Raw genomic sequence first — 21,500 nt, 5'->3', positions numbered from 1 at the left:
GCAGGCTATAGTCCATGGAGTCACAAAGAGTTAGACACTACTGAGGGACTAACACTTTCACTTTCATGCAGATTATATCATGTGAAATGCTGGACTGAATGAATCACAAGTTGGAATCAAGATTGCAGGGAGAAATATCAATAACCTCAGATACACAGATGAAACCACCCTTATGGCAGAAAATAAAAAGGAACTGAAAAGTCTCTTGGTGAGGGTGAAAGAGGAGAGTGAAAAACCTGGCTCAAAACTCAACATTCCAAAAAACTAAGATCACACCATCTGGTCCCATTACTTCATGAAAAATAGAAGGTGAAAAAGTGACAGATTTTCTTGAGCTCCAAAATCACTGCAAATGGTGAGTGCAGCCATGAAATTAAAAGAAGAAAAACTATGACAAACCTAGACAGCATATTAAAAAGCAGAGATATCACTTTCTTGACAAAGGTTACTATATTTAAAGCTATGGTTTTTCCAGCCGCCATGTACAGATGTGAGATTTAGAGTGACTAAATAATAATGAAGGGTGACTGCTGAAGAATAGATGCTTTTGAATTATGGTGCTGGAGAAAACTCTTGCAAGTTCCTTGAACTGCAAAATCATACCAGTTGATCCTAAAGGAAATCAACCCTGAATATTCATTAGAAGGACTGATGCTGAAGTTGAAGCTCCAAAACTTTGACTACCTGACTGGAAGAGCTGACTCAATGGAAAAGACCCTGATGCTGAGAAACACTGAAGATAAAAGGAGAAGAGGGTGGCAGAGCATGAGATGGCCCAATAGCATCATTGATTCAGTGGAGATGAGTTTGAGCAAACTCTTAAAGATAGTGAAGGACTGAGAAGCCTGGTGTACTGCAGGTCAGGTGCTTCCAAAGAGTTGGACACGACTTAGAGATTGAAAAACAACAAATTGGAAAAAAATAAAAAGATGAGTAAAACACTAAATAAAGCTATGGAAGAGAGTGAAGCCAGTAAAATGGGCAACTAAGGCGATAAGGCTTGAAATTGCCTCAGCTAATTGCCTTGAGAGAGCCCCCATGCCCTGATGCAGGGAGAGGAGCCTGAAATAAGATGGGTCATTTCACAATGATAAAGCATTCCATCCTGGAGTGATGCCAGCAAAGATGGCAGAAAAGGACATCCCTAGTACAGAAACACCAATTTTTAGATATCCACAGAGGAGAATGCCTTTGTGAGAATTCCAAATTCCAGGGGAAAGGTTACAACACTCTAGTAGAACACAAAAAAATTAGGGAAAAAAATGCATCCAAAGAGGGTAAGGAAAAAGTTTTACTTTTTTAGGAGTTCTACTTTTTTTCACATTCAGTTCAGTTCAGTCCAGTCGCTCAGTCGTGTCCGACTCTTTGCGACCCCATGAATCGCAGCACGCCAGGCCTCCCTTTCCATCATCAACTTCCGGAGTTCACCGAGACTCAAGTCCATCGAGTCAGTGATGCCATCCAGCCATCTCACCCTCTGTTGTCTCCTTCTCCTCTTGCCCCAGCATCAGAGTCTTTTCCAATGAGTCAACGCTTTGCATGAAGTGGCCACAGCACTGGAGCTTCAGCTTCAGCATCAATCCTTCCAGTGAACACCCAGGACTGATCTCCTTTAGAATGGACTGGTTGGATCTCCTTGCAGTCCAAGGGACTCTCAAGAGTCTTCTCCAACACCACAGTTCAAAACCATCAGATCTTCGGCGCTCAGCCTTCTTCATAGTCCAAATCTCACATCCATACATGACCACTGGAAAAACCATAGCCTTGACTAGACGGACCTTTGTTGGCAAAGTAATGTCTCTGCTTTTCAATATGCTATCTAGGTTGGTCATAACTTTTCTTCTAAGGAGTAAGCATCTTTTAATTTCATGGCTGCAGTTACCATCTGCAGTGATTTCGGAGCCCAGAAAAATAATGTCTGACACTGTTTCCACTGTTTCCCCATCTATTTCCCATGAAGTGATGGAACTGGATGCCATGATCTTTGTTTTCTGAATGTTGAGCTTTTAAGCCAACTTTTTCACTCTCCTCTTTCACTTTCATCAAGAGGCATTTTAGTTCCTCTTCACTTTCTTCCATAGAGTGGTGTCATCTGCATATCTGAGGTTATTGATATTTCTCCCGGCAATCTTGATTCCAGCTTGTGTTTCTTCCAGTCCAGCGTTTCTCATGATGTACTTTGCATATAAGTTGAATAAGCAGGGTGACAATATATGACATTGATGCACTCCTTTTCCTATTTGGAACCAGTCTGTTGTTCCATGTCGAGTTCTAACTGTTGCTTCCTGACCTGCATACAAATTTTTCAAGAGGCAGATCAGGTGGTCTGGTATTCCCATCTCTTTCAGAATTTTCCACAATTTATTGTGATCCACACAGTCAAAGGCTTTGGCATAGTCAATAAAACAGAAATAGATGTTTTCCTGGAACTCTCTTGCTTTTTCCATGATCCAGCAGATGTTGACAATTTGATCTCTGGTTCCTCTGCCTTTTCTAAAACCAGCTTGAACATCAGGAAGTTCATGGTTCACATATTGCTGAATTCTGGCTTGAAGAATTTTGAGCTTTTCTTTACTAGCGTGTGAGATGAGTGCAATTGTGTGGTAGTTTGAGCATTCTTTGGCATTGGAATGAAAACTGATCTTTTCCAGTCCTGTGGCCACTGCTGAGTTTTCCAAATTTGCTGGCATATTGACTGCAGCACTTTCACCACATCATCTTTCACGATTTGGAATAGCTCCACTGGAATTCCATCACCTCCACTAACTTTATTCGTAGTGATGCTTTCTAAGGCCCACTTGACTTCACATTCCAAGATGTCTGGCTCTAGGTCAGTGATCACACCATCGTGATTATCTGGGTCATGAAGATCTTTTTTGTACAGTTATTCTGTGTTTTTTCACATTGCTCTTCCCCAAAATCAGCATAGCACATTTCTAAGTATATATAATGTTTGTAATTTTTCCAGTGAGGAAAAGAGAAACTGAAGTGGACTTTGAACTTTGTTAATTTTGAGGGAAATGCCTCAGAGGCCCATTTCTGTTCATGCAGAACACTGGAGGATTTAGCACAGGTAGACTACGGAGAAGGCAATGGCACCCCACTCCAGTACTCTTGCCTGGAAAATTCATGGACGAAGAAGCCTGGTAGGCTGCGGTCCATGGGGTCGCTAAGAGTAGGATACAACTGAGCGACTTTACTTTCACTTTTAATTTTCATGCATTGGAGAAGGAAATGGCAACCCACTCCAGTGTTCTTGCCTGGAGAATCCTAGGGACGGAGAAGTCTGGTGGGCTGCTGTCTATGGGGTCGCACAGAGTCGGACACGACTGAAGCGACTTAGCAGCTGCAGCAGACTACTTGGAGACACCTAGAAAAAAAGTAAAACAGGGCAGGGGAATCTCAGCAGGAAAAAAATGCACATATCTGAAAAGTCATTCTGCAGTCTCTGACAGCTATATGGCAAGATGACAGCTGCTAACAGCCACCTCATCTAACCACAGAACAGTGCCACCCAGATCTGCCCAAAAGAGGTTTCCAGTAGCTTAGCCCAACAATCGAGTACCACCTGAAGCCTTATACAACATTGTCCCTATAGGCCGACCCATTAAACTGCAGTCAATCCAGTCTGCTGCACATAAATTTGGAACTAAGCCAACCACCCCTGCCTGACCATGGAACACTAAGTGTGGCATCAGCAAAGCCCAGAGCCTGCCAGTTGACCCAGTGCAACTCTAGAGCCCAACTAGCCCCTTTTGGGTACAGAGCCCAGTCAGTAGGCTCTGCCTATCCACAATGCTTACCCATTCATGGAGCTCTGCCAGTGGCCACACCTGATCAGGCAACTCATCTAGCTAACTCACCTAACCTTGAAGTCCTGCCTTCAGCCCCTGACTGATGGTAGAATCCTATCAACAACTCTGACATATCGTGAAGTGCTGTTAGGAGTCAACATCTGAGCATAGATTCTAGCAACAGGCCCATCAGATCCACAGAAACTGACAGCAATTCTCAGCTACTAGCAGACCCCGAAAGAAGACATTGCCTGTTTATGGACATAGTCAGTTAACATTCCCAGAATCCAAGTCTCTACTGATTAATGACTGTGTTGTTCTCTTGAAGTCAGCCTGTAAACTAGACGAGGGGATCATATCTTCAAATGTACAAAAGGCAACTCAAGGATCACAAAGAATCAGGGAAACATGATATTACCAAAGGAAACTAATAAGGCTCCAACAAATAATCCTACAGAAATGGATGTCAATGAACTACCTGACAAAGTTCAGTGAACTAAAAGAACACAGGAAAAACAACACATGAACAGTTCTAAATGAAAATTTCTGTAAAGAAAAGAAACCATGGCAAGGTGAGAGAGTCATTTCCTAGGCAGGTTAATAAGAAGTCTAGGAGTCCCCAAGGAGAGAGGGGTCTGGACTTCTCAACAAGGAAGAAAGGACAAACTTTTTTTTTCTCTCTCTACTTTCCTTAGGATTATATAACAATAATGTATCCTGCTTGAGAACAGTCTTTGGGGAAAAAACCTTCTGGCTAATCCTGTTATCTTAAAATGTAAATTATGGGAGTAGGTCTACTGAGGTCTTTACAACGTCCAGACATTCTTTGGATTCACTGTAATAACTAATTAGACAGTATATAATTCCATTGCTAACACTAGCAAAGGGGTACTCTTTCTGCCCTCTTCTGATGCCTATGTCAGAAGCTTTCTCTATCTCCTTTATACTTTAATAAAACTTTATTCCACAAAAGCTCTGAGTGATCAAGCCTCGTCTCTGGCCCTGGATTGAATTCCTCTCCTCTGGGGGCCAAGAATCCCAGCATCTTTGCATGGTTCAACAACAACCTTTCATCTTGTGGGCTCATCCGGGATTCTTCAGGACAAGGTAAGGATGCTTGGAACTCTAATTCTTTGTTCTGCTTGCGAACACGTTTTCTGCTGTACTTTAATAACTCTGTGGTGTGCTTGCATGAATGAATGAAATGCCCTGCACGAAGCAAGTGAGGAACCCTGCTCTGTAGTTCCGCGGTGACCTCATACAGCTTATGGAAGAAACCTGTCAGGGGTTTATACCGGCCTGTCAATGTCAAGAGACACATTAAGTCTCCTTTGGGGACCGACCAGAAATGGGCAAAGCATGTGGACCAAACTCTCCTTTCTCAGTCAAACTTTTCAGTTTCTTTTACCATTTCATAACTCCTTGGGAAATAGAAGTACTAACCTTATCTGTCAGATTAGTAGACTTGCAAGGGACTTGTGATTTATGCTGTTACTGTGTACTATGACTTAGGTCCCAAATTTGGATTGGTAATCAGGAAGCGCTTAGCCTCACTAGGCATAGAAAGTTTGGAAGACAGATTGAGCTCTAGCTCCAAGAGCATCTCTGAGGTTAAAGGTTACTCAGATTGGAACTACAATGATTTTTTCCCCCCTTTGGTAACACTGGCTCTTAGTGGACCAGAGGAGACTCTTATACTGGTGTGGTGATGCTTGGAAGGAACATCTCGGTTTTATGTTCATATTGATCTTATTGTGGTCAGGCATATACTTAGGGTTGTGCACTCAGGTGATGAAAATGTTTCCCCCAGCAGTCTTGTCTTGGGAGGCATTCCGGAAAGTTACTCTGATTGCACCCAGGGTGGCATCAGAGGCAAGCAAGGTTTTAATGGTGAGGAGCTGGACGTCAGTCAGGGATGCCATCAGGTCTACCCCTGGTGCATCCCCACCCCCTCTCAGTGGTAGTACCAGGAGGGACATGTATGTCGCCTGCGTCGGTAAGGGACAGACTAAGTCCGACCAGGAAAGAAAAGCTTTGGTGTAAAGTCTGTCTACACCCCCATCTAGAGCAGGGAGTGACACCTTCAGTAGAAAGAGGGCGCTGGTCACTTTTTTTCTCTCTTACAGATGGGAGCTAACAACTCCAGCCTCACTCCTTTGAACTGTATCCTGAAAAACTGGGATAGATTTGATCTCCAGAGCTTAAAGAAGACACGCTTGGTCTTCCTATGTGATACTACACTGCCGCGGGTGGCCGGTTGGTGGGTCTCTTAAGTATAACTGTTTTACAATTAGACTGGTTCTGTAGAAAACAAGGGAAATGGGTAGAAGTAGCATATGTGTTGTCCTTTTTCTCTCTGCGAAGTGTGCCAGACTTATGTCCTAAGGATATAGATTTGGGTGTGACTCCTTCAGCTCCCTCCTGTCCTCCTACTTTGCTAGATGAGATGAAGGACAGGAGACAGATAAAGAAAAGCAGGTTTCTCCAATCTATCCCTGGGGTCATATGCGCAGAGCAGCCAGAGAGACTGAGGAACAGCCACACAAGCTGTTGCCTCTTCATGAAGCACCCACAAGGAGAAATAATCAGTCTATGAGAATTAATAAGCCTTTTTCTTATCAAGAAATACAAAGAATCAAGGAGGATCTGAGAGACTATTTAGAGGACCAAGAAAAATATATTAGAGCTTATATTTAGAGCTCTAAATATTAGAGCTGGGTCCTCACCTCTAAAGGTGTTACTTTGCTTTATGACCTTACTTGGAAAGATGTGATCTATATCTTGGGACAAACACTGACTCCAAACTCAAAGACTCAAGTTTTGGGAAAAGTAGTTGCTTATGGAGATAAATGGCTTGGTAATGAATCAGTAGGGAAGAGGGAGGATAAGATAGCCACCCTCCCCACTGGGAATCAGGCAGTCCCAACTACAGAACCAAACTGGGACTACAGCACAGCTAAAGGAAGATGGGATCAGAGTCATTGTGCAGATGTATTCTTGAAGGACTCAGGCAAGTGTGTGCTAAGTCTTTAAACTATGGCAAATTGGCAGACATAGAACAGGAGGGGAAGGAAGTTCCTGATAAATTCCTAGATAGACTGAGAGAAGCCCTTCGCTGATTCACTGAGATTGATCCTGAAAGTGAAGAGGGAAAAGTGATCTTAAAGGTTAGATTTCTCACTCAGTTGGCTCCAGATATCCACCATAAGCTATTAAAATGGGCGTATGGACCAAATCAGTCTTTAGATAATCTGTTACAACTGGCTCAGACAGTCTATTATGGTAGGGAATATGAGGAAAAGAAAGAAAGGCAGAAAAAGACAAAGGAACAGGCGGAAGCCCTTGCAAAGGCTATGAAAACCGTTCTTAAACAGCCTGAGAAAAATGCCCAGAGGGACTCAGGTGAAAAGGGATGGGCTTGCTATTACTGTGGAAAGGAGGGTCACCTCAAGTGAGATTGTCCTCAGGCATCCAAGCTTCCCCGGCTCCATGTCTGGTCTCCAAGGGACCACACTGGAGGAGACTGACCCCAGAGGCATAGGTTTCAGGGGTCGGACTCTCAAGACAATCAGGACTGAAGGTGCCTGGGCTTCCTAACACAAGCTCCCATCCCAATTACACCTGAGGAACCCTGCATATTAATAACTGTAGGGGGCCAATCTGTCGATTTCCTTTTAGACACTGGGGCAGCTTACTCCATCCTTACTGAAGCCCCTGGCCCACTTTCTTTCGGATCTGCTTATGTAATGGGACTGTCTGGACAAGCCAAGAGTTATTATTTCCGTTCTTCTGTAAGTTGTGACTTACTCTGTGCTATTTTAACACGAGTGTTTGATCGTGTCAGAGTCTTGTCACCCCTTTTGGGGAGAGATATACTGAGTAAGGTCCATGCCTCTGTTTTCATGAATATGGAGCCTTCCCTTTCTCTCTCTTTAATTGAACAAAATGTAAATCCTAGAGTGTGGGCTGATAGAAAAACTGTGGGTTGAGCACAAAATGCTATTCCTGTAGTTGCCACACTCAAAGACACACACTTATTTCCACATAAGAAGCAGTATCCACTGAAACCTGAGGTTAAGGAAGGGTTAAAACCCAACATCGAAAATTTAAAGGAGCAGGGACTATTAATTCCCTATAACAGTCCATATAACACTTCTATTTTGGATATAAAAAATAATCAAATGTTAAATGGAGACTGGTCCAAGATTTACAAATAATAAATGAGGCTGTAGCTCCTTTACACCCTATGGTGCCTAATCCTTACACTCTATTGTCTGAAGTTCCTGAATGAGCCAAATATTTCTCAATAATTGATTTAAAAGATGCCTTCTATTCAGTGCCTTTGGTGGATGAAAGTCAGTTTCTATTTGCCTTTGAGGACCCTACACAGCCAGCTTCTCAGTAAACCTGGACACTTTTGCCCCAGGGATTTCGTGACAGTCCTCACTTATTTGGATAAAGTTTGTCATGGGATCTACAAAATTTCATAGCTCCAAAGCAGTGGTGTTACAATATGTAGATGATATTTTGCTCTGTGCTGAGACAGAGGAAGCTTGTTCATGAGCCTCAGAAGACTTCTTAAATTTTCTGGCAGGCTGCAGTTACAAGGCATCAAGAGAAAAGGCTCAGCTTTGTCAACAATCTGTTAGATATCTGGGCCTAATCATATCAGAAGGGAGTAGGGCCCCAGGCGCCAGAGAATTAAACCTATACTAAATCATCCCCTACCTATGACTTTAAGACAACTGAGAGGATTTTGGGGAATCATAGGTTACTGTTGCATTTGGATTCCAGGTTATGCGGAACTTGCCCGGCCTTTATATAAACTTATAGTTGAAACTTAGCAGGCCCAAACCGACAAACTGGTTTGGCCTCCAGATACTCAAAAGGATTTTAAGGTTCTTCAGACTGCTCCGCTGCAAGCTTCCGCTCTGAGCTGTCCACAGGGTCAGAATTTAATTTGTCACTGAAAGAAAAGGTGTGGCCTTGGGAGTTTTGACACAGCCCCGAGAGCCTCACCAGCAACCTATTGCTTATCTAAGCAGAGAATTGGATGCAATTTCACTTGGGTGGCCCCATTGTCTAAGAGTAATTGGGGAAGCAGTTTTATTAGCACCTGAAGCTTTAAAAATAATTAATGGATGAAACCTTACTGTACTGACTTCTCATGATGTGAGTGGAATCTTAAATTCTAAGGTTAATATTTGGATGACAGACAGTAGGCTTCTTAAATATCAGTCATTGTTGTTAGAAGGACGAGTAACTAAGCTTAAACTTTGTGGGAATTTAAATCCTGCCACTTTCCTTTCTGAGAAGGAAAATGAAACACCTGATCACGATTGTTCCCAATTCCTAACTTTAAACCATGCAGCTCGGGAAGATCTAATGGATACCCCATTAGACAATCCTGACATGAAAATATTTACAGATGACAGTTCTTTTGTTTGGGATGGAAAGCGTAAAGCAGGTTACGTCGTGGTGACTGCTGAACAGGTTTAAGAAGCAAAATCTCTCCCCAGGGAACCAGTGCTCAGTTAGCAGAGCTTGTGTCTCTGACCCAAGCTCTAGAGTTAAGCAAAGGGCAGTGGGTAAATATCTACACTGATTCTAAGTATGCTTATTTGACTTTACATGTTCATGCTGCAATATGGAAAGAAAGACAGTTTAAAACAACAACAGGAGAACCTATTAAACATTTCAGAGAGATCGAGAGACTTTTAACTGTTATATATTGTCCTAAAGAAATAGCTGTTATGCATTGCAAAGGACACAACTGAGATGGGAGTAAAGTAGCCAAAGGTAATAAGCTGGTTGACTGTCAAGCCAGAAAAGCAGCACTTTTCAAAACCCCTTCACTACAGACACCTTTGATCTGGACAGGTCCTGTGGAACAGGAAAAACCACAATATACTGAGGGAGAATCAGAAAGATATGAGAAAAGAGGAGCAACGATGACTGATAAAGGATGGTTACAGTCCAAGGATGGACGATTAATAATTCCTGAAAATGCTCAATGGAAAATTCTTAAGGGTTTACACCAGAGTTTTCATTTGGGTGCAGTGAGTACTTACCAGATGGCTTCTCATTTGTTTGAAGGTAAAAATATAATAATACTTTAAAGAACATTATCAAAAAGTGTGAGGTTTGTCAGAAAAATAACCCAAGGACTGAAAAGCTAGCAAAATCTGGATTACAACAAAGTGGAAAATATCCTGAAGAGGACTGTGAAATTGATTTTACTCATATGCCAAAACCTAATGGATATTCTTGCTTACAAGTTTGGGTGGATACTTTTACTGGATGGATTGAGGCTTTTTCCCTGTAGTAGTGAACAGGCTAAGGAGGTTATAAAGATTTTAATCCATGAAGTTATCCCCAGGTTTGAGCTGCCACAGAGCCTTCAGAATGACAAAAGCTCTGCCTTTAAAGCTGCTCTAACTCAGGGGGTGTCTAAAGCTCTAGGAATAAAATATCACTTACCGTGTTCCTGGAGACCCCAATCCTCAAAAAAGATTGAAAAAGCTAATGACATTATCAAAAGACATCTGCACAAATTAATTCAATAGATGCAAGACATTTGGATTAAAGTCCTACCCATAGCTTTAATGAGGGCTCGAACTGTCCCCCTTTGAATGTATTTATGGAAGGCCATTCTTATGCATAAACATGGTTATATACCCTGAAGCCTTGGAATTAACTAGTTATGTAACTCAGCTCTCAGCTTTACAACAGGCATTAACAGAACTCTGGGAGATGACTCCTGACCCAGCCTCTGAGTCACGCAAGCCTCTATTTGAGCAAGGAACCGAGTTCCTCATAAAATCATTGGGGTCTGGGGGCCTGTCGTTTGAGCCCCTCTGGGAAGGCCCTTAGCAGGTTATTCTTTCTTCTCCCACAGCTGTCAAAGTGCCAGGAATTGATTCTTGGGTACATCACACGCGAGTTAAGAGGTGGCACCCTGACCAGAACTAAGTAACTTCATTTTATGTCTTTACTTTCTGTGCTCTGACTTTGTACTTTTCAGATGGGCCTGATAATCTATGTGAGCCTACTTCTGCTGACTCCAAAAATCCTGAGTCTGCCATTTGATCCTTAAGACAAGGCCTTCTTGTCCTGGGCTCACTCCTACACTGCATTCCACAATCGGTCTAACTGCTGGGTCTGTGGAGCACTCCCCTCTTCATCAGTGGAAGGCTTCCTGTGGTGGACATCTCCACTTCAAGGAAAAGACTTTCTCCAAGTCTGCAAATATCTTCGACAACAATCACATGTGATGCCTTTTCTTAAACTGATGACATCTAACAACCTTAAGATGGACTGATGTAACTATGGACATAATGTGACTTTTCATTTTGATTTTAACTTGGTTTAATGACTATTTTGCCTTACATCTGTAACTGTATAATGGAGTTTTCTAACCGTCTAAAAACTTTTAAGTTACAAATGGTTGTCCAAGCTCCTATGAGTGCCACACCCTCCTCCAACTATTACTTGGGGCCCCTGGATCAGAGACCCTCAATATGAGGGTTAGGAGAATATGTTGCCTCACCAATTTAGGGACAATGCCCCTTATCAGCTCAGAAGCAGTTATGGAATGAGAATGATCCCCCTTTCCCTTGGCAACATAATTCTCCTAAAAGAGAAGGGAGTATGAGAGAGTTATTTCTTAGGTAGGTTGATAAGAAGTCTAGGGGTCCCCAAGGAGAGAGGGGTCTGGACTTCTCAACGAAGAAGAAAGGACAAACTTTTTTTTTTCCCCCCTCTACATTCCTTAGGACTGTATAACAATAATGTATCCTGCTTGAGGACAGTCTCTGGAAAAAAACCTTCTGGCTAATCCTGTTATCTTAAAATGTAAATTATGGGAGTAGAGAGTATATAATTCCATTGCTAACACTAGCAAGGGGTACTCTTTCTGCCCCCTTCTGATGCCTATGTCAGCTTTCTCTATCTCATTTATACTTTAATAAAACTTTCTTCCACAAAAGCTCTGAGCGATCAAGCCTCGTTTCTGGCCCTGGATTGAATTCCTCTCCTCCGGAAACCAAGAATACCAGCGTCTCTGCGTGGTTCAATAATAGCCTTTCGGGGGGGGGGGGGGGGGGGTTGGATACAGAAATCCAAGAGCTGAATAATTACTGAAGAGAAAATTTCAATACCAAGCTTCATATATCAATTTCATTCAAGCAAAAAAAAAAAAAAAAATCGTGAACTTGAACCCAATTCATTTCAAATTACATAATCAGAGGAACAAGAGGAAAAATAATGAAGAAAGCCTATGAGACTTTCAGAAACCATCAAGTAAATCAATATATGCACAATAGGAGTACCAGAAGTAAATAAGAAAAGGGATAAAAGCTTAATAAAATAAGCTATTGTAAGATAAAATAATGGCTGAAATATATAAATATTGAGAGATAATGGACATTCATATTCAGATGAACCCCCAAATATGTTAAACCTGAAAAGGTCTATATAAGAAACATTATTATTAAATTGTCAAAAACAAAGAGAGAATTTTTAAAATAACATGAGAAAAATGACACATCACAAATTTAGGAAAGCCACTAATAGTATATATACATTTTTCTCTGCAAAAATCTTGCAGGCCAGGAGAAAGTGGAATAATAAATCAAAGTATTGAAAGGAAAATAACCACAAAATACATATACTGTAAATGACAAAACTGTTCTTCAAAAAGAGGAGAGATAAATATCTTTCTAAAATAAACAAAAATTGGAGTTTGTCACCATCAGACCTGGTCTATAAGAAGTGCTAATGGGAGTCCTTCAAATGGAAATGAATGGTTCTTCAAACTGAAATGAGTACTTCAAAATGAAATGAACATCTGTAGTCAAATATTGACTCCTAGTAGTGCTCCACGGTATGTCAGAATTGACGACAGGATTCTGCTGTCAGTCAGGGAGTGAAGGTAGGACTTCAGCACTGAGTGAGTTAGCTGGATGAGTTGCCTGATCAGACGTGGGCACTGGAAGAAATTTTCATATTTCAGCAAAATGAAAGGATATAAAGGTATAAATATACCATTGCAACAAAAATAATATAATACCTAGGAATAAACCTATCTAAGGAGACAAAAGAGTTGCATATAGAAAACTATAAGATATTAATCAAAGAAATCAAAGACAACAAAACAGATGGAGGGATATTTCATGGTCCTGGGTTGGAAGGATCCATACTGTGAAAATGACTATACTACCAAATAAAATCTACAGATTCAATGCAATCCCTATCAAATTACCAATGGCATTTTTCACAGAACTAGAACAAAACAATTTCACAATTTGAATGGAAACACAAAAGACCTCGAATATCTTGAGAAAGAGGAATGGAGCTGGAGGAATCAACTTAGTTGATTTCAGACTATACTACAAAGAAACAGTCATCAAGACAGTATGGTACTGGCACAAAAACATAAGTATAGATCAATGGATCAAGATAGAAAACCCAGAGATAAATCCACACACCTATGGGAACTTTATCTTTGACAAAGGAGGCAATAATATACAAAGATAATGTGCCCGTAGGTGTATGGGTTTGTCTCTGTGTTTTCCATCTTGTTCCATTGGTCTATAATTCTGTTTTTGTGCCAGTGTCTTGATGCCTGTAGCACTGTAGTGTTGTATGAAATCAGGTAAGTAATGGCAAACCACTCCAGTATTCTTTCCTGGAGAATTCCATGGATAGAGGAGCCTGGTGGACTACAGTTTGTGTGATTGCAAAGAGTCAGACACAAATGATCAACTAACACTTCTTTGCTTTCAATAAGTGGTGCTGGGAGAACCAGATAACTATGTGTAAACGACTGAAATTAGAACATTTTCTTACACCATACACAAGGATAAACTCAAAATGGATTAAATAACTAAATGTAAGACCAGAAACTATAAAACCCTTAGAAGAAAATATAGGCAGAACACTGTATGACATAAAGCATAGCAAGATCTTTTATGACCCACCTCCTAGAGAAATGGAAATAAAAACAAAAATAAACAAGTGGGACCTAATTAAATTTAAAAACTTTTGCACAGCAAAAGAAACTATACACAAGGTGAAATGACAACCCTCAGAATGGGGGAAAATAATAGCAAATGAAACAACTGATGAAAGATTAATTTACAAAATACACACACAGCTCATACAACTGAATATGAGAAAAACAAACAACCCAATCAAGAAGTGGGCAAAAGACCTAAACAGATTTCTCCAAAAAAGACACACAGATGGCTAATAAACACATGAAGAGATGCTCAATATCACTCATTATTAGAGAAATGCAAATCAAAATTACAATGAGGTAACAGTTCACAATGGTCTGAATGGCCATCCTCAAAAAAATCCACAAACAACAAGTGCTGGAGTCAGTGTGGAGAAAAGGGAACCTTCTTGCACTGCTGATGGGACTGTAAGTTGATACAGCCACTATGGAAGAAGTATGGAGTTTCCTTAAAAAAACTGGCAATTAAATAGAAAATGTTATAGGACTTTCCTATGAGTAACAAGTTTGAGTGACTGAAACACTGATTTGTCATTTTATTTACCCTGCTAACATTTCTGTGACATATATGGGGGGAAAGTTCATTTGAAATTATAAAACAAAGTGTATATAGATTTATTCCATTTCTGTGATGAATAAAGTAGTATATACTGAATAACAATCTTACCATTCTCCTGACCCTATAAAGGTTTGTAGCCAGTAGATCTTGAATATTGTCCATAATGTCTTGATCCTGAGGTGCTGGGGATGGGACTGACTTGGCTGTTCCATGACGGCGGCTGAAAAAAGATACCTGGATTCATTATAGGCAATCACCATATAAATACATTTTCATAAATGCATTCATAAAAGCTAAAATACCAATACATGCATTACAAAGATGGTCTGAAAGACTAATTGAGGCTGGGATGGAGAGGGAGACTCACTGAAAAGAAGAAATCTGAACTTTAAGGGTAGCAAATTCAGACATTCAGGGACTTTCTACTTCTAAGTCAGTTTATCTCAATATCAGGCTAAAAATATTTCAAAGGACAGTTCTGTTTGTGAGTACTAAAATTTTTATAATCCATACCCATGTTCACTCTATACACAACCAAACAAGTATGTATAAATTGCTGACAGTGATTCTTCAAAATGACTTTAATAAAGTGCTTATTCACTCATTATTCAAGGAAAACTGCAGATCAATTTAATTATGATAACTGAGGCTAACCATTAGAATTATGCCGTTTCACAGTAGCATTTCAAATGGCTTTGAGGCTTTTTTTTAATTTCCATTTTAAGTAGTTCAGTAGCATTAAATATATTCACAGCTCTTACAACAATCACCACCATTTATCATTTGAACTTTTTCATCTTTCCCAGCTGACAGTCTGTACCCATTAAACAATAACTCCTGATTCCCACCTTTCTCTAGCTCTTGGAACCACCATTCTACTTTCTGTCTATGAATTTGCCTATTTTAGGTACCCATGATGGTGTAGAGGGATGTGCGCTCATCTTCTGTGAGAACTCCAGAATCACTGCTGAATAATTATGGACAGGAGATTGTTGGACCACACCAAAAAAAGATACCCCATGTCCAAGAGCAAAGGAGAAGCCCCAACAAGACTGTAGAAGGGACAAAATTGCATTTAGAATAGAACCCCATATTTGCCCGAAACACTTGGAGGGCACAAACAAAACCTTGTGCACATCAGGAACTGTAGACCCCATAGAGACTGAGCCAGACCTGCCTTTGAGTGTGTCAGTGTCTCCTGCAGGGACATGGATCAGCAGTGGCCTGTCACAAGGGTGGAATCTCTGGCTGCAGCAGGCCTGGGAGGCATAGCATATGGAATAAGTCCTCTGGAGAAGGTCGCCATTAGCCTCACCATAGAACCATTGAGCAGATGGCCCACAAACTGGAAAACAATTATATCAAAGAAGCTCTCTCACTGTTATAAAAGTACTAGGACACACAACAGATTTCCCAACCTGGGGATCTGACAAAGGGATGAGAAGTCACAGGGAATTTGTCTTTGAAGGCCAGTGGGATTTGATACAGAACTTCTACAGCACTGGGGAAACAGACTCTTGGAGGACACAAACAAAACCTTGTTCACACCAGGGCCCAGGAGAAAGAAACAGTGACCTCAGAGATTGAGTGTGGCTTGCCTATGAGTGTGCAGGAGTCTCCAGTGGTGGCATGGGTCAACAGAGGCCTGCCATGGGGTCAGGGGCACTGAATATAACAATGATGGCATAAGTTCTTTGAAGGATATCGCTATTACCCCTACCACAGTTTTGCCTCAGGCCAAACAATAGGAGGGAACACAGCCCTGTCCATCAACAGAAAATTGAATTAAAGATTTACTGAGCATGGTCTCGCCCATCAGAACAAGACCCAGATTTCCCCACATCAGTCCATCCCATCTGGAAGCTTCTACAAGCCTCTTATCCTTATCCATTCAGAGGACAGATAGAATGAAAATCACAATCACAAAAAAATAACCAAACTGATCACATGGATCACAGCCTTGTCTAACTCAATGAAATATGAGCCATATCGTGTAGAGCCACCCAAGACAGACAGGTCATGGTGGAGAATTCTTACAAAATGTGGTCCACTGGAGAAGGGAATGGCAAAGCACTTCGATATTCTTACCTTGGGAACCCCATGAACAGTATGAAAAGCCAAAAATATATGACACTAAAAGATGAACTCCCCAAGTGGGTAGGTGGCCAATTTACTACTGGAAAGCTATGGTTTGTCAAGTAGTCATGTATGGATGTGAGAGCTGGACTATAAAAAAAAAGCTGAGTACTGAAAAATTGATGCTTTTGGACTGTGGTGTTGGAGAAGACTCTTGAGAGTCCCTTGGACTACAAGGAGATCAAACCAGTCAATCCTAAAGGAAATCAATCCTGAATATTCATTGGAAGCACTGATGCTGAGGCTGAAACTTCAATACTTTGGCTATCTGATGTGAAGAACTGACTCACTGGAAAAGATCCTGATACTGGGAAAGGTTGAAGGGGGAGTGAAGGGGACAACAGAGGATGAAATGGGTGGATGGTATGACCGACTCGATGGACATGATTTTGAGCAAGCTCTGGGAGTTGGTAATGGACAAGGAAGCCTGACATGCTGCAGTCCATGGGGTTGCAAAGAGTGAGACACGACTGAGTGAATGAACTGAACTGAAGAGTGGAGAAATAACTCCAGGAAGAATGAAAACATGGGACCAAAGCAAAAACCATCCCAGTTGTGAAGGTGACTGGTGATGGAAGTAAAGTTCTATGATGTAAAGAACAATATCGCATAGGAACCTGCAATGTTAGGTCATGAATAAAGATAAATTGGAAGTGGTCAAACAGGAGATGGCAAGACTGAACACTGATATTTTAGGAATCAGTGAATTACAGTGGACCAGAATGGGCAAATTTAATTCAGATGACCATTATATATACTACTGTGGGCAAGAATCCCTTAGAGGAAATGGAGTAGCCTTCATAGTCAACAAAAGATTCTGAGATGCAGTACTTGGTTGCAATCTCAAGAATGACAGAATGATCCCTGTTCATTTCCAGGCAAACCATTCAATATCACCATAATCCAAGACTATGCCCCAAACACTAATGTTAAAAAAGCTAACAGCCCTATGATGACCTACAAGACCTTCTAGAACCAACACCAAAAAAGGTGTCCTTTTCATCATAGTGGACTGGAATGCAAAAGTAGGACGTCAAGAGATACCTGGAGTAACAGGAAAGTTTGGCCTGGAATACAAAATGAAACAGGTCAAAGGCTAAAAGGATTTTGCCAAGAGAACACACTGGTCATAGAAAATACTCTCTTCCAACAACACAAGAGAAAACTTGGACATCACCAAATGGTTAATGCTGAAATCCTATTGATTATATTCTAACCTCAGATATGCAGATGACACCAACCTTATAGCAGAAATGAAGAAATATTAAGAACAGATGGCAAGAATACACAGAACTACACAAAAAAGTTCTTAATGACACAGATAACCACGATGGTGAAATCACTCACCTAGAGCCAGACATCCTGGAGCGCAAAGTCAAGTGGGCCTCAGGAAGTGTCACTACGAACAAAGCTAGTGGAGATGATGGAATTCCAGTTGAGCTATTTCAAATCCTAAAAGATGATGCTTTTAAACTGCTGCACTCAATATGCCAGCACATTTGGAAAATTCAGCAGTGGCCATAGGACTGGAAAAGGTCAGTTTTCACTTCAATCCCAAAGAAAGGCAATGTCAAAGTTTGTTCAAGCTACCACACAATTGTGCTCATCTCACACTCTAGCAAAATAATACTTAAAATTCTCCAAGCTAGTCTTCAACAGTACATGAACCAAAAACTTCCAGATGTTCAAGCTGGATTTAAGAAAGGCAGAGGAACCAGAGATCAAGTTGTCAACATCCAATGGATCATAGAAAAAGCAAGATAATTCCATAAAAACATCTATTTCTGCTTTATTGACTATGCCAAATCCTTTCATTGTACTGATAAAAACAAACTGTGGAAAATTCTTAAATAGATGGGAATAGCAGACCACCTTACCTGCCTCATGAGAAATCTATATGGAGGTCAAGGATCAACTTTTATAACCGGACATGGGACAACAGACTGGTTCCAAATTGGGAAAGGAGTACATCAAGGCTCTATTGTCACCTTGCTTATTTAACTTACATGAAGAATATATCGTGTGAAATGCCAGGCTTGGATGAAGCACAAGCTGGAATCAAGATCACTGGGAGGAATATAAATAGCCTCAGATATGCAAATGACACCATTCTTAAGCCAGAAAGTGAAGAGGAACTTAAGAGACTCTTGAAGAAGGTGAAAGAGGAGAGTGAAAATGCTGGCATAAAACTTAACATTCAAAAAACTAAACTTATGGCATCCAGTCCCATCACTTCCTGGCAAATAGATGGGGAAACAATGGAAACAGTGACAGACTTTATTTTCTTGGGCTCCATAATTACTGCAGATTGTGACTGCAGTCATGAAACTAAAAAAGATTGCTGCTTGGAAGAAAATCTATGACAAACTTAGAGTATTAAAGAGCAGAGATGTTACCTTGCTGACAAAGGTTTGTCTAGTCAAAGCTGTTTTTTTTCCAGTAGTCATGTATGGATGTGAGAGTTGGAACATATAGAGAGCTGAGCACTGAAGAATTGATGCTTTTGAACTGTGGTGTTGGAGAAGACTCTTGAGAGTCCCTTGGTCTGCAAGGATATCCAACTAGAAAATCCTAAAGGAAATCAGTCCTGAATATTCATTGGAAGGACTGAATGCTGAAGCTAAAGCTCCAATACTTTGGCCACCTGATGGGAAGAACTGACTTATTGGAAAAGACTCTGGTGCTGGGAAAGACTGAAGGCAGAAGGGGAAGGGATGGACAGAGGATGAGATGGTTGGATGGCTTCACTGACTCGATGCATATGAGTTTGAGTAAGCTCTGGGGATTGGTGATGGACAGGGAAGCCTGGCGTGCTGCAGTCCATGGGGTCACAGTGTCAGACACGACTGAGTGACTGAATTCAACTGAACTGAGCTGAAAATGGAGAAGCTCTTCATGTCAGCAAACCAAGACTGGGAGCTGACTGTGGCTCAGATCGTTAACTATTGCCAAATTCAGACTGAAATTGTAGGAAGTAAGGAAAACCACTAGATCATTCAGGTAGGACCTAAATCAAATCCCTTATGATTATACAGTGGAAGTGACAAATAGATTCAAGAGATTAGATCTGATAGACAGAGTACCTGAAGAATTATGGACAGAGGTTAATGACATTGTACAGGAGACAGTGATCAAAACCTTCCCCAAGACAAAGAAATGCAAAAAGACAAAATGGGTGTCTGAGGAGGCAGGCCCTACAAATAGCTGAGAAAAGAAGAGAAGCTAAAGGCAAAGGAGAAAAGAAAATATATACCCATCTGAATGCAGAGTTCCAAAGAATAGCAAGGAGAGATAAGAAAGCCTTCCTTAAGTGATCAATGTAAAGCAATAGAGGAAAACAATAGAATGGGTAAAACAGAGTTCTTTTTAAGAAAATTAGAGATACCAAGGTAATATTTCATGCAAAGATGGGCTCGATAAAGGACAGAAATGGTATGGACCTAACAGAAGCAGAAGATATTAAGAAGAGATGGTGAGAATATACAGAAGAACTATACAAAAAAGATCTGAATGACACAGAAAACCATGATGGTGTGATCACTCACCTAGAGTCAGACATCCTGGAGTGCAAAGTCAAATGGCCCTTAGGACGTATTACTATGAACAAAACTAGTGAAGGTGATGAAATTATAGTTGAGCTAGTTCAAATACTAAAAGATGTGTGTGTGTGTGTGTGTGTGTGTATAATATATTTACCACAATTTGTGTATTCATTCATCAACGGCCACTTAGGTCACTTCCACATTCTGCCTATTGTAAGTAATGCTGTTATGAACAAAGGTGTACAAATATCTGTTCAAGTCTCTGCTTTCACTTCTTTTGGGTAAATACCCAGAAGTGGAATTGCTAGATCATATGGTAATTCTATGTTTAAATTTCTTGAAAGAATCACTGTATCATCTTCCACAGAGGCTGCAACCATTTATATCCCCAACAGGGTGCCAATCCCAGGACAATCTGGCCAACACATGTTGTTTTCTGTCCAATACTTGATATTTTCTGTTTTTTTTTTTTTTAACAGCCATTCTAATGGGTATGAAGTGGCTTGAAATTTTAAAGTATGCTACCATCTAACAGTAACTGAGTTGACTTCTCCTATATAAACAAACATAATATTTTTATAACAATTATGCAATTGAAGCTTTAGTCTCCATTCAAATTCTGAAATATATTTATTAAAGACTTATAAATTACTAGTTTGCATACTTCTTATCCTAATATTAATGCCAGATTTATATTTCTATTTCAAAGGGAAATGTCAGTATTTCTGAGGTCATTTCAGACAATGATGTGAGTCTATTTGTGAGATTTACATAAAGTAGAATTCACACTTAGAGTCCTAAATTAATCAGAATTGCTATGTATACTATTCAAATACATCAAATTTATGTTTAGCTCTTAATTGTATTTTGGTTATTTGTACCTGGCTTAAAAGAAAAATGTTAATATTCCTAAATACGTCCAAAGCCTGATCTATTCAAGAGTTTATGGCATAAAAATTATTATCCATCTACCTTTCCCTCCCTGTAGCCAGCCACCTCTACTTGATATAGAAGATTCAGCTGAGACAATATCAGTAATACTTTATAGCAGAAAATACTTCAGTAGGTCATCTGGTGCTGTTCACTTCAAAAAGTCAAGTCATAAAGTCAACAATAAAAAAAATTGTTATATTCTAATTAATAATCTCTTAAAACAAAAATTATTTTGTACTATATTTTGATATCCTATTCCAGTGTTTATTTGCTAACTTATTGTTGAGAAAAACATTGCTTAACTTTGGTCAACTGCTTGGAACCAAGAGGACTCCCATTCTTACACTGTGGAGTTTGGGATCTTTTTTTTTTCCTTAAGTTCTGTTTTGCTTTTGATTTTGTCTATTTCCTTTCCTCAATGGATTTAAGGTTTTTTTTCCCTAAAATTAATGTATGCATAACCAAAAATATACAACAATATAAAGAATAACACAAAAATTAAACAATTTCATTACTTA

General features: G+C 40.2%; 1 protein-coding gene across 9 annotated transcripts in view; it reads right to left on the bottom strand.

The window, feature by feature from the left end:
- LOC147340705 (sodium/hydrogen exchanger 2-like) overlaps positions 1–21,500 on the bottom strand; it is a 175,528-nt gene that overhangs the window by 19,671 nt on the left and 134,357 nt on the right. For 4 of the 9 annotated variants that reach the window (XM_086389887.1, XM_086389890.1, XM_086389886.1 and 1 more), the window contains one exon: positions 14,480–14,591. In XM_086389887.1, coding sequence (XP_086246013.1) covers positions 14,480–14,591 — 112 coding nt within the window. Of the gene's footprint in view, positions 1–11,944; positions 12,784–14,479; positions 14,592–21,500 lie in introns of those variants that run through there. The other 5 variants (XM_086389892.1, XM_086389893.1, XM_086389891.1 and 2 more) reach the window with 2 other exon arrangements.

The sequence above is a fragment of the Bos grunniens genome, chromosome X (assembly GCF_055505025.1).
Source record: "Bos grunniens cultivar Pamir isolate PY7600 chromosome X, Bosgru_T2T1.0, whole genome shotgun sequence".
Lineage (NCBI taxonomy): Eukaryota > Metazoa > Chordata > Mammalia > Artiodactyla > Bovidae > Bos > Bos grunniens.
This window is presented reverse-complemented; position numbering and strand designations above follow the sequence as displayed.